Source organism: Vanellus vanellus (genome assembly GCF_965231255.1).
Source record: "Vanellus vanellus genome assembly, chromosome: 3".
In the NCBI taxonomy this organism is placed as follows: Eukaryota; Metazoa; Chordata; class Aves; order Charadriiformes; family Charadriidae; genus Vanellus; species Vanellus vanellus.
The window spans coordinates 113637135-113649731 of record NC_138907.1 but is presented as its reverse complement, the minus strand read 5'-3'; the positions used below and the strand labels follow the sequence as shown (position 1 = coordinate 113649731).

Genomic DNA, 12597 nt, shown 5'->3' with positions numbered 1-12597 from the left:
TTTCAGATGGTTTCCATTTATGTAGCTCAAAGACTACTCCCGTTTATAGAAGATACAAAAGGAATAAAGGAAAAAAGTAAGGAATGACAGGATAAGCAGAGGGAAAAAAGAGCTTGCCACAGACTGACCAAGAAAAAGATGCCATGCAAACATCATTCTTGTTTACAAAAATCATGGGGCCGCCACGGTTTCGCCAAGTACATAAATGTAAAATGACTTATGAAAAGCTCACAAGAGCACCTCAAAGCATGAGTCTTACATTGCTGTATGAAGAAGGCCAGTGGATCTCATTGTACGGGCTGATATGAGTATGCTGTGTCTGCAGCGCATAGGGGAAGGAAGTCACATGGAGGGTCACGATATTTGGCGCCTCTTTCACCTCCCTGCAGTTCAACAGCTTATCAACGAGTCCTGCAGACAGTTCTGTTTGAGGATAAAGGCTGTGCATAGCACTGCAAAAAAGAAACCCAAAACTCTCCGAAGTGATCAGCACAAGGGAACATTTGTGTCAGTGGAACAGCTTTAACCTGGATGTGAAATCAAAGTTAAACATGTGCAAGGAACTTAAGACTCTGCCCTGCTTTTGTTGCATAGAAGGATGGGAAAAGAAAAGCAAACTATTTCAGTGCAACTGAAAATTTCTGTAAGTCTGATAAGCTCTATAGCTAGCAAATTACCAGTCCCTTACAGCTACCAGTACAAGAGAGATAAAGGGTGAAAGGAAGCTAATGTTTTGGCAGTTACAAATAGATGCACAGTCCTGTCATAACTTTGGCCAGATTGTTAGTGCTGCCCTTAAGAAAATATAATTCTTACCTACAAAAATCAAGATAGAAAATGTCAGACAGTAAGTCAGTATGCAAGAAAAAGAGGGAAACCACCGGTGATAGAGCTATTATGAAAGGGAAAAATAGTTATTATTAGGGCAAATACCAGCATCATGGAACACCTACAGTCAATTCCTTGCTTTTCCTTGTAAAACTTCAGTCCAAATTCATGCTATTTAATTTTTGGCATTTACCTGCAGTGACTGAGTTACAAGCCGAGTCACTGCAAGCCCCTTCTGTTACCAGCAGAGAGAGATAAGTGACTCCAGAAACTGTTTTTGTCCACCCACGATCTAAGTCAGCCCTCGGAGATGCCCGTGTCTCTGTTGTGACTATGTGGGCAATCCCAGGCAATTACAATCCTGTTTTAGGCACCTCATTTAAATGACTTCAGTTAGGTGGCATGAATACTGCTGTGCAAAACAGTCACTTCAATTTTTGTCACTTACATATCTTTATTAGATAAGAGAAAAAAATATTAGAGTTAAGCAGTAATACAGGTACTTCCCTACCCCTCAAGGATGCTATATGAATAAATGCCTTGAAGACTGTGGCAGCTGTAATAGGCCATGTAAGTTCCTAAGATACAGAGGAGTTGAACAGGAAGCCCTCACATGTGAAAATAAAGTTTTGGTGAAAATCATCATTCTTAACCAGTGTGAAAGACAAGCCCTTGTCATTTCATTCACAAGTAAGATTCCATAGTTTTTGGTTTCAGAACCACTACTGTGCTCCCAAAGTTGGAATACGTTGGTGTTTCTGGAAATCAGTATGTCCTCCAAGCTCCCTAGTGCCTCAGGAGCCAGAAACCAAAAGCAGCCTAACTTCTCAGCAGGCAGATTGTTGAGAAGCCAAGGAAACGGGGCTTTGTGAGGGAAGCAATGATTTTTGCAAGTGAGCTGATGAGGAACTCGGTAAACATCAGAGAGAAACCTCTCTGCTTCCTGAGAAGGGTACCTGACATTATTGTGTATCCAGACAAGCTCTCAATTATTACAAATCAGTGATTCTGGATGGAAAAAAAAAACATTGTACTGGAAAATTTCCAATCAGTTAAAAAAATAAGCAGCAGTGTTGGCTCACTAGTTGTCTACTCACTGTGGAGGGTTTTTGCACGTTTTACAGCCCAGAGGACACTGACAGAGGATAATGAGCTCTGTGTACTTTCACAGGAAGCTTTCCTTTGAACAAATGACAACCAGCCAAAAAAAAAATAGCTGTGGCTGAAAGAAGATAAGAATGGTGAGCAAGGAAGGCTGAAATGTTCCACTGAGGCATAATATAATAAGCAGGATAAGAATAAGTCATGAAGGACCTTAAAAGAAAACATGTTTATTCAACGCATGGGAAGAGGGAGTTAGCAGAAAGATGCAAACAAAGATGAAGGAAGAGATAAATCAGAAAGCTGATCTTGAGAGCAAAAGTAAACAATAATAATTGCTCTAATAACAAGTTACAGTTTTCTTACCTCATTAGATCCCAGTGTGCGTGATCATGGATTAGGACAAACAGCGTATGTGGATTCTGCATAGAGTTTTGTAAAAAGACTTTGAATTTAATCTGGGCTTCTGCATCTAGTTTCATAACATACTGTTCCAGCCTCTGCTTTGTAAGATGTTCCTTTTCTAATCCAAGTTCTAATAAAATACCTAAAGAAATGGAACAAATGTCAGTATTTCCAGATAGAAATGCATTTAATAATTTCCTGTAGATCTACAATAAAGCTAATTAATGAGCACCTGAGTGCCAGAGATGAAACAAAGTCTGTCGATAAGTCACTTCGGAAGGTGGAACACAAATCAAGAAATCAATTTTCTCGAAGGAACCCAAATCAAGATTTTGAGTGCTGGAGTCAGCAATTGAGCAAATATGAGACAGCAATTTCTGAGCCACTGCTAGCTGGAATGGACGAATCTGATGTCGTTCAATCTCATAACCTGGAAAAAGGCAAAATTCTGTTTAGATATATGCCCAAAGTCTAATCTAATGCAAAATGTTAGAGTCTGGCAAAGAATGATTGATCTACTCTTTAAGGTACTTTGCTTATGAACAGAAGTTCCAGCTCATGAAAATCTATACGGAATGTGCCAAGAAATCTTTCTGCATTTGGGCATTTTGGTCCTATAAGTCTCTTAAATGTCTGAGAGCTGAAACCAAACTTGTGCAATAGTGTTCTGCTACCACAGAAGTAAGATTTAGAGCTTCAGAGAGCACAATACCCAGTGGCATGAAGCAGAGCATCCATCAGTGTCAATGTGAACATCCCAAGACATGAGTTGCTGTTTGCCTCAGGACCTTTGCCTTCCAGAGCCCATGACTCTTCCCAGAGGGATCTAACTGCACAGCCAGAGGCCTGCTCTCAAGTACCCTACTCTGTTACCCCTTTAGAAAAACCTTCTTACTTACTTGTACATGCAGCTGCTCCGGTTCCATTCAGTGCTGTTGGTTTATTCACTGAAGCAGAGAGTGATGAAGAGATGTGCCCTTGGTTTTCCTGATAAAATTTCTCCAGCAAAAGATCAATGTCACCCTCTATCAAATTGAAGGGATAGTGGAATAAACATCCACGTTAATAAGAGCTGTGTTTCATACTGATTTTGTTCTGTAGATCTTAAAGAGCTTTATATATGCTAGCTAGTTATCCTGCCCTTGGCTTGTTGGCTGTTTTATACAGGAACCCCCTCATTATTTTCTATTGCATCTGTTTTTACAGCATAACACTAATAAAATGCAAATCAGGCCAGGCAACGACAGACCAACTCTGCAGGCCACTGGCCGGGACATTTATGGAGGACGGTAGAAAACTCGTCTCAAGGACCTGATACAAATCAGTAAAAACAAAGACATGAAACTGGCTTAGTTTATGTTCAGACCATGGAGCTATACTGTTCACTCTGTAAGGATTAGAAGAAGTTTTGGGGAATCTGATAAATATTTTTAAATCTTTAACATTTCTGAGAGACAGAAAGAAAAATAATTCCCTATAAAGCTGAAAGCGAAATTCGAGTTTTGTAGCTACGCGCAATGCTGAAGCAGGCAAGGAATGTTTTATTGAACTATGCATATCTGCAAATATATCCTATTCTGTTCAGCAGAGGCCCTGTTTACAGCTGAAAGCTCTGCAGAGAATACAGCATGTCCGTCCTGAGTATTTAGCATTTTCTCAGCCATTGAAAAGACGTTTGAACATGTCTCCACTGAGCTCAGAAAGGCAGGGTCTGCCCTGTGAAGTGCAATCCAGTGGATATAGATGGCAACTTTTTTTAGGATGCTCATTTTCTTGTTCTGCTCAAACAATAGCAACAGCAAAAGTGATTTTGAGAACCACACTTCGAAGATATTAAGAGCAGAAACACTAACATTACTACACGATGGTTCAAGGAAAACAAGTTTCTCTTAAGTGATCACTCAAACTATCATGACACATCCAGAAGGGTTCTTGTGATCTAAGTACAGATTTGGCGACATGACATGAATGGCAAAGGGACTGTGACATTCCATTAACACTGACAAATATGCTGCATTTGCTCTAGTTGTGTGATTCCGTGTAACTTTCCAGGGGGCTGGATCTATCCCCAGATAATCCAGTTTGCAGTAATCCTCAGCATACTCAGTTAAAAATGATCCAGTAACCCCGTCTCTCTGCAATTTTCCTCTCGTTCCAATGCATCGCAATCAAGTTCACAGTTTGTTAAGTTGAAAGGACAAATCCTTTGATAAAATAACTCTGTTCTATCGTGGTCTAAACGAATTCTGTGCTTAGGGCAAAAGAATGCATACATTCATACGGATATGGACTTGCATAGTATACAGATGGATTTGCATAGCTAAAAATAATATGCTCACCTATTTGCTGGCATATTTTTATGAAACTGAGGGATTTTAGAAACTGGAACTTTCAGGAGGAATTTCAATTCAAGTGTACTTTCATGACTTTGTCCTGCAGTTTTCACGTATTTCTAATAATGCATTGCTTCTGGAAAGGTAACGAGCACAGCTATTTTCTCGGACTTAAAAGTTTCAGGGACTCGAAAACATGCCTCTTTATAACCTGTTAGGTACCTGGGCAGAGTGTGCTAAAGAAGGACCCCAGAGTTTCCACTTTCCCTGTGACCAGCTGATAGTTAACTTCTTTTTGGTAGTCTGAAGGAGTGAGCATGCTCTCAGACAGAACTCTTGCCTGATACTTTCCTAAAAGACAAAACAAGTAATTTTGAAAGCACTTCAAACAGAAGTAAAAATGTTCTAAGTCATAATAAAAATACTACACAGCTAAATGAATATCACAGACATAAAAACGGCAGAGATGAGTCTTTCATCTCTCCTATACACGTATGCACCAGACACCTGTAAGACAGAGTCGTGGTTTTTTAATTCTTCGTGTTTCTTTCCCTTTTTAGGAAATATTTGTTCATGCAGTATATAAAAAGAGCATATAAATAGTCAAAGGAATTGTCAACTATCTTACACTCATAATGACTCTTTGAATGGCTATTCAAATAATTTATTTAATTATCAGCATAGCCCTCAACAGGTTGCGGAAATGACCTTGAAAGACCATCCTTTAGAAGCTAAGAAAACGTTCGGTCCTCTGCTCGCAGTAATAACCCAATCACACACAGCAGGAGAGCGTCATGCACTACGCGTGCTGCACCTCGCCATTATTTGTTTGCAGCAGCGGTGGCTGGGATGCCTTGCTGAGAAAACGGGTAACACCGGCCGAATGTGTTCTGCAGGGGAGAGACCCGGCTGTGCAGCATCAGCTTGGGTTCTTCAAAACCCTTTTGTTGATCAAAGTCCTGCTTTCTGAGGCAGCTTATGAAAACTTCAACCGAACTCCTCCTAGTATTGAACTACTCTGTTTTGCCTGGAGATCCATCCCTGGGATCTTACCTGTTATCACAATGCAGGAATCAATGGCTCGATTTCTACTGGCGCATATGATCACCACGTAGTTTGTCTTTATTAATTTTCCTTCAATGAGTAACTTAAACATTTCTGAAAGCCCTTCAGCCAGAGAGTAGCTGCACTCAATGATATGGACGCTGTCGTTACAGGAGCTAGCCGCAAGGCCGGCCAGCCAGGGGAGCTGGGCTGAAGTCACTGGTGCGATCTGGCTGGGCACTTGGGGAAAGGTCTGCGGCAGAGCCTGTTGGTACTGACGGATTTCAGACAGGTGAGATTCCCGCCATGAACGCATGAATATTTGCTCCAAATCCTCAATCAAAGGGACCTGGTCTGAGGCTAAAAGAAAATGAAGAGAAATTAAACAAAACTGTTGAATTAAAAACAATTTTTTTTTTCAATATATGGGCGTTTTTAGAGACGATCATGTCTCAGATTTATGCATGCATGACTCTACTGCCTTTAGCAGATGTGAACCAATTTTTTCATTTTGATGCGCCCTAATTTGAACCTGAGTATAAGTAATTATAAACTAGTATTAGTATTAGTAATTAGAAATACTTAAGAAGTTGAGTGCTGCCTGTCTCAGCACAATACTACTTCTAAACCACAGACTGTACACAAGAGCAGTGAACTATCGTTCTTTTCCTTTTTTTTATTTTTAGTTGCTGAGGTCCCGGATTGTAGGAGAAGATGAACTTTGTATGTATGATTATGTTTCAATCTTTCTGGTCTCCAAGAACTAATTATTTAGTTTTGTTTCATTACCACAAATGAAATTGATTGATATCACCTTTCCCAACCTTATATTTATTATTGTCCTGTCCCTTTCTCCTTTGCTGGCATGTAATACATTCATTGCAGCCTCTCTGGATGTAAAATAATCTTACCTAGTTGAACAAGGTAGTAGACAGTCAGTAAGAGCTGCATTTCCTCCGAAATAGGCTGTATTGTGGAGGCGCCGTATTGTTCATATGCTCTAGATAAAGACTGTGAATTTCTGTAACAGGTGTACAGCAAAGGACTCACTATCACATCGTTAATGTTCCCACAAAGATATGGGAAGTTTCCATGCCCTACAAAATAAACAACGTTTGTTCATATCACATTAATTTCACTTCCCATGTATGCATTAAACAGTTTTAATAGTAAACATTTTAAAATTGACATCTTTAGCAGGGTTTAGCGGTAGGATGTATCTTTACATCTCTTACAAAAAAGATTTAAGGTCTTTTTGGGGGGTTGGGGGTTTTACCTTTAAAAATAACTGGCTTTGCTTTGCAGATTTTCAGCAAGTTGTCAGGAACTGCCACCGGCTCTCCTGAGCCCACCATGGGAGATGAGGCTGGCCCCACCAAAGCAGAATGTGGTAAAGATGATAGGCTTCCTCCATCTAAGATTTTAGATATATTATTACTGGAGTCAGGTCTAATAATGATTTCCTTAAAAAAAAAGTTATTCAACAACATCTCATATCCACATTTGGTAAGAGTATTAAATGCTTTTTATGGTTACATCAGACATTTCATGAGCTGTTACTACCACCCATGCTATTATGCCAACTTTCTTGGAGGACTAATTATATTCTTGCAACCTTGAACATCACACGTGCTTCTAAAGATTTTGGAATGTTTATAAGCAAACAGTTCCAGGTATGAATTCAAGAATACAGAGATTTATGTGATATCAATGCACAAATAGTTATGATTTGTGTGTTCTGTATCATGTTTCACTGCTTCTAAACAGGTTTTCTTGCTGTAGCAAGATTCAACATTTGCTCAATTGTAACTTCTTCACAGTAATTTTAATTTAAACAATAGGGCATTAAAGGAAAACATTTTGGGGAAAGCGGGTTATTTCCCTGCGTGTCACTCTAGTCTGTGTCTAGACTATAAAATCCAAGTGCCAAGAAACCCTGTGACAAATAATTGAAACAATGATGGTATCTTGACCTGAGTTATGACACTAATTTTAACCTCCCAAAGGTGTTTCGGTGTATAAAGATGGACATAGGCACCTGTTGGGATTTATTAGTAATGACCTGCTGCCTGGATCCTAATGAGAGTTGACTTCTGAGTCTCAAAAAGAAATCAATGGAAACGAAGCACCTAAATGTAAGTGAGTGTGTTGTTATCAAACACCTTTCAAAACTCTAATGCGAATCTGTATGGGTCTTTAAAATATTGCCTCTCTTCCTCATTATTTTCGGAATAATGAAACAAACAATATCATTACCTCGGATATAGCGCTTACCGTTTTTAATTCTGTTTGGAGCCTGCGGGTTGAGCTGCAAGTTCCAAGTTTCAGTAGACGATGGAGATTCTGGTGACCAACCTTTATGGCGCTTTTTTGGAGGCCCTGAATTTGTTAAAGTACCTGAATAACAGTAATATTTCAGAAAAGTATTAGAATAAAATTTATTCAGTTTTGTGCATGGTAATTCTACATGTTTCGATAAATCGAATGTTTGCATTAAGTACTGTGGTAGACAGGGTCAAGTCCACAAATATAATATTTTCTTATGGTTTTTACTTTACTTCACTATGTCCTGCTTAAATTTCTGGGAACTTTCTGGTGCAGAGAACTCTTAATTATCTAGGTAGGCTTCGATTATTTTATGCCAACGTTTACTCCATACTAAGAATAACATAGTAACATAGTAAGAATGAGATGTACTAAGGATGCTTATAAGTGTTAATATTTTGAAGTCAACACTGTGGGCATTTTGCTCCTTTTATTTCTGAACACATGACACTGTTTCGTATAGCTTATTGCAAAATAAAATTCTCAGGTGTTTCAGGGTAATATTAATAAGGATGTGCGTTCTTTTCACCAATTTTCCCATTTACAGGATTTTTGCCACTTCGTACTGGTTACCATCTTTGTTTTTATGTTATTCCATATTAACTCCTAGCAAATCACTTCTGCACTTTTCTCCTATCCACATGTTTGTAACACCTTTGTCTGTAAAAACATAACTTTCTCACAGTTTTTCTAGGAGGTCCTGATGATTAGTTTCTTGAATTTTCTACCATTGATTTCTAGAATCTTCTTGTGCACTCCTGCAATCTCCTAGAATAATAAGCTCCCACTAACATCAAGTATTTCTAATTATTGAGATCCAACGGTCCTCCAGGAATTGCTCAGCATCTTTCAGGATTTAGCTATTTCTATTTCTGGACAAGACTGCAGAGATCATAACACTATTTCACACCGGCAGGGCAATATCTCCCGGCGGAATGGTTAGTCCCACATAAAATTCTAGACAGAGTGAGAATCTTATATAAAAAAGCGGGGTTTAATTTCGCAAAAGATATTAAAATTAAAAATAAACCCGAATAAGGTTTTCAAATATGACTTTGTCCTCTAAACTTTTACCACGTGAGGGCAGCATTTAGCCATTTGTGCTAATGATTCATTTCGTTTCCCGGTATAATGTTGTCACAAAAGTCACAAGATAAAGCAACACAAAGAATCCTTTATTTGAAAATGCCGTACTCTGTCCTGCAGATATGTTGGCATGTGAAAGTAATCCATCTGAAATGAATTGGCAAGAATATGTTGCTGCATGGAAGAAAGAGATCAAGAACCTGAATGGGCAGAGAAAAAGAATTTGGCTGTGATGCCAGCAGGGAAACTCGGGAAGGCTAATTCTACAATAGAGCTACAGCATGTTTCTAGCCATAGTGAAGACTGACTTTCTTGCTTAAACAAGCCAACGACACAGAATACAGTTTGTGGCAAAAAACAACACAAATCATGATAATAATGGTGCAGTGAGGACAGTTTCTTTAATTTGGAGCCAATTGTCAAAGTCTAATGCTCCATTCCAAGGTGAAGCACAACAGGAATTATCCTATGAGTGATTACTTATAAATCTTTCTTAATTCCCTTCACAAAACCTATTGGTGAGATTGATGCAAACTGACACATTCATTAAGAACCTGGATTCACAATCTAGTCTGTACTTCTATTAAATGAATGAACTGTAAATATAGTGAAAAACTTCCAACTGATAATTTGAACTGTAACAAAGCTATGGTTTATATGAAAACATATAAACAATTTTTCTCTGAAAATTAACAGAGAAAAAAGTGTTATGCTCAGAAAGGACTTGGAAGGAAATAGTAAATCCTATTCATACAGGAAATTATGATCGTGATACCGTTTGTTCAATGCTTCTACTATACCCATGGAATACAGATTTTAGGGTTATTAAACAACAAATCCATACAAATACCTAGCACCGAAGGTCTTGTCAGAGCAGACAGGTTATTTTTCACCGACTGTTGTTTGGGCGATTCCTTGCCATTATAAACTGCGGAGCTGAACGCTGCTGTTGAAGGGATGTGGTCTATGGCTGCAGCTGGCAAGAAAAAAACAAAGTACTTACATTAAACATTTCTAGGACAAGATTATATCAAGTTGATATTATACACTGATCACTTGATCATTTGCTTTAATAGAGCCATCGGGATCTGCTCAGAATGAATGCGATGCTGAATAAAACAAACCCACTTCTGATCTCATACCAGATTATTGCTGTCTGACTCCCAATTAAGTGCCTGGGTAAAATCCAATTCTGCAATTAAATACTTGTGTCAGATCCTTTAGCTTCTTTGCAGGTGGACCCTAGCTCTCACATGAAGTTTAGTCAAGAACCAGATAAAAGAGTGAGAAAGTTTGTTTAAAATTTACTAAAAATCTCCTAAGTCTCCATTCCATTTTGACACCCTCTTTCCAAGATTATTTTTAACTATTCTGCATATAAAAGAGAGGTTTTCTCAAGCATAATATGCTTGTAATTAAAGTAGCTTTTTAATATACATAATATCTGACAAAAAAAAAAAAGTCAATCTGCTATTCTAAAGAGATTAATGACTTGTTCTGGAGGGGTACCAGTATTCCAGATCACTGCTATTTCACAGGTTTCTGTCTCACAGAGAGAATATAACCACCAACAGATATGCCTCAGTTCTCCTGTGTGAATCTCTCTAAAAGTCACAACACACTAAAGAGCTGTTTTCTCTACAAAGAAGCTCGGAGAGATCACTCGAGCCTCTATGGTCCGTCACCTTTTGTTTATGTCAAGCTAATGGAAAAGTAAATGTTTCATAAAGAATTTTTAGTACAAAAAAAGTTACAACTCCTGATCATTAGTTTGTTTTTTAATATTAAAGCCACTTTTCTCAGCAGAAGAAAAAATTCAGAAGTGTTTAGGCTGATGCCCATATAATGCCTGCTGTAAAGAAGATTCTGGTTATAACATGAAATAGACTGGATCGGAAGAAAAAGCTGAAATGACACTGGTTCCTGCAACATTTGTCATCTGTGACCAGCCAAGCAACAGCTGGAGGAATGCAATACCTATTCTCAGCAACTTTAACAATAATGGCTTTGCAAAAGTTTGGGTTTGCCTTGGCTATGAGCAAGCTGCAGAACACCTATTTTATACATAACCCTGAGGGGGAAAATGGGCAGCGAGAAGCCTTCAAAGTATGACTGCCTGCTTTATTTGTAATACATCTCTAAATCTATTCAACTTTTTTTATTATTTTGTGTGGTAGCGTGCTTCTTTGTTTGTCTTTCCATTCACACAAGCACACAGAAATAGGCATGCAGAGAAGAGTACGAGTAGGTGGAAACCCCACGCGTTCTCCTTCCGAGCGGTACCTGTTTGCTGAGTCCCGGCTGCAGCACTTGGGTTTGCTGCTGGGAGCGGCTCACCGGAGGTGCTTCCCGAGAGCCCCGAACTTTCTGGCAGTTGGAACAACGTGCTTGAGCAGGTGCTGGATGAAGACTGCCGGCCTCTGAACTCTTAACAGAAAAGAAACACCTTATCCCCTGACAACAGCGGCATTTGCTTTTTCTCTGCACATTTGATTTGGTAATTTCACACGGGGGTTACTTAGAGGCTTCGGCACTTGGAAGGGAGGAACTGATGTCTTCAGACATGCCATCCTCATATTAGGTCAGTTAATGGCTTTTTACAGCTACTCTAGTAATCAGCTGGCTTTAAAGAGTCTTTCTTTCAACTGATCTGTCTTAGGTTTTACCCAGACGCCAGTCCCTGTGATAGCTAAGCTTGGATGATGAAAACCAGAGCTTGAGGAAGACAGCTTCATTATCTTACCTGCCCCTTTCCAGCAGATTACAGATCCTTTGGTCAGGGCTCCCTGTGCATTCCTGACCAGATAATACTTTAAGTGTTTCTGTTTCTTGGGCTGAGTGGTCAGTTTAAGATTAATGTGATTTGAGAATTCTGTAAAGTAGCAGAAACCCTTCTTGCCACAGCCAACACAATTGCCAGAGAAGCCTGATAAAATAAACAATACACATGATCCAATGAGATAGGCAGGTAACAATTAATAACATCCAAACTCAACTCTTTCCAGGAGAAAAGCTGTATTTTATATATTTATTTATTTAACAAAGTAAACTTTTCATCAGCATTTTCCTCCAAAAAAATATTACATCAAGTCCACTGCATTGGACTTTGGCCACCAGATTGCAAAAACAGAGCCGCATGTTTACAGAACAATTAAAATAGGCCATATTTTTCATTTTCTCTCACCAGAAAAATACCACAGTTCCTATTTATTACCTACCTGTGAAACATTAAACCAAGAAGTTTCTGACTGAAGAGTACTCAATCACATGCTTAACCCCAGCCCTATTCAACAGCACAGAAAGTACATGCTTCACTTCTGTTTCAGCTTTCATTGAAATTAAAGGGTCAATTAAGTCTCAAGAAATTAAGTATATTTCATCTATTATATTTAACTAGATCTACGCATATTTAAGTACCAAGTTCCTACTACAGATGCTTTTTTAGAGAGGCAAAACTACTAAAGCCTTCCTGGGC

General features: G+C 38.8%; 1 protein-coding gene across 1 annotated transcript in view; it reads right to left on the bottom strand.

Annotated features, from left to right (window-relative positions):
- Nucleotides 1-12597, bottom strand: part of GREB1 (growth regulating estrogen receptor binding 1) — a gene marked incomplete at both ends in the record, with an annotated part of 60517 nt that overhangs the window by 34558 nt on the left and 13362 nt on the right. Inside the window, 12 exons of the mRNA XM_082481850.1 lie at nucleotides 260-452; nucleotides 2296-2476; nucleotides 2567-2764; nucleotides 3234-3359; nucleotides 4890-5018; nucleotides 5721-6071; nucleotides 6623-6808; nucleotides 6988-7125; nucleotides 7986-8108; nucleotides 9973-10098; nucleotides 11406-11549; nucleotides 11866-12048. Coding sequence (XP_082337976.1) covers nucleotides 260-452; nucleotides 2296-2476; nucleotides 2567-2764; nucleotides 3234-3359; nucleotides 4890-5018; nucleotides 5721-6071; nucleotides 6623-6808; nucleotides 6988-7125; nucleotides 7986-8108; nucleotides 9973-10098; nucleotides 11406-11549; nucleotides 11866-12048 — 2078 coding nt within the window. The remainder of the gene's footprint in view (nucleotides 1-259; nucleotides 453-2295; nucleotides 2477-2566; nucleotides 2765-3233; nucleotides 3360-4889; nucleotides 5019-5720; nucleotides 6072-6622; nucleotides 6809-6987; nucleotides 7126-7985; nucleotides 8109-9972; nucleotides 10099-11405; nucleotides 11550-11865; nucleotides 12049-12597) is intronic.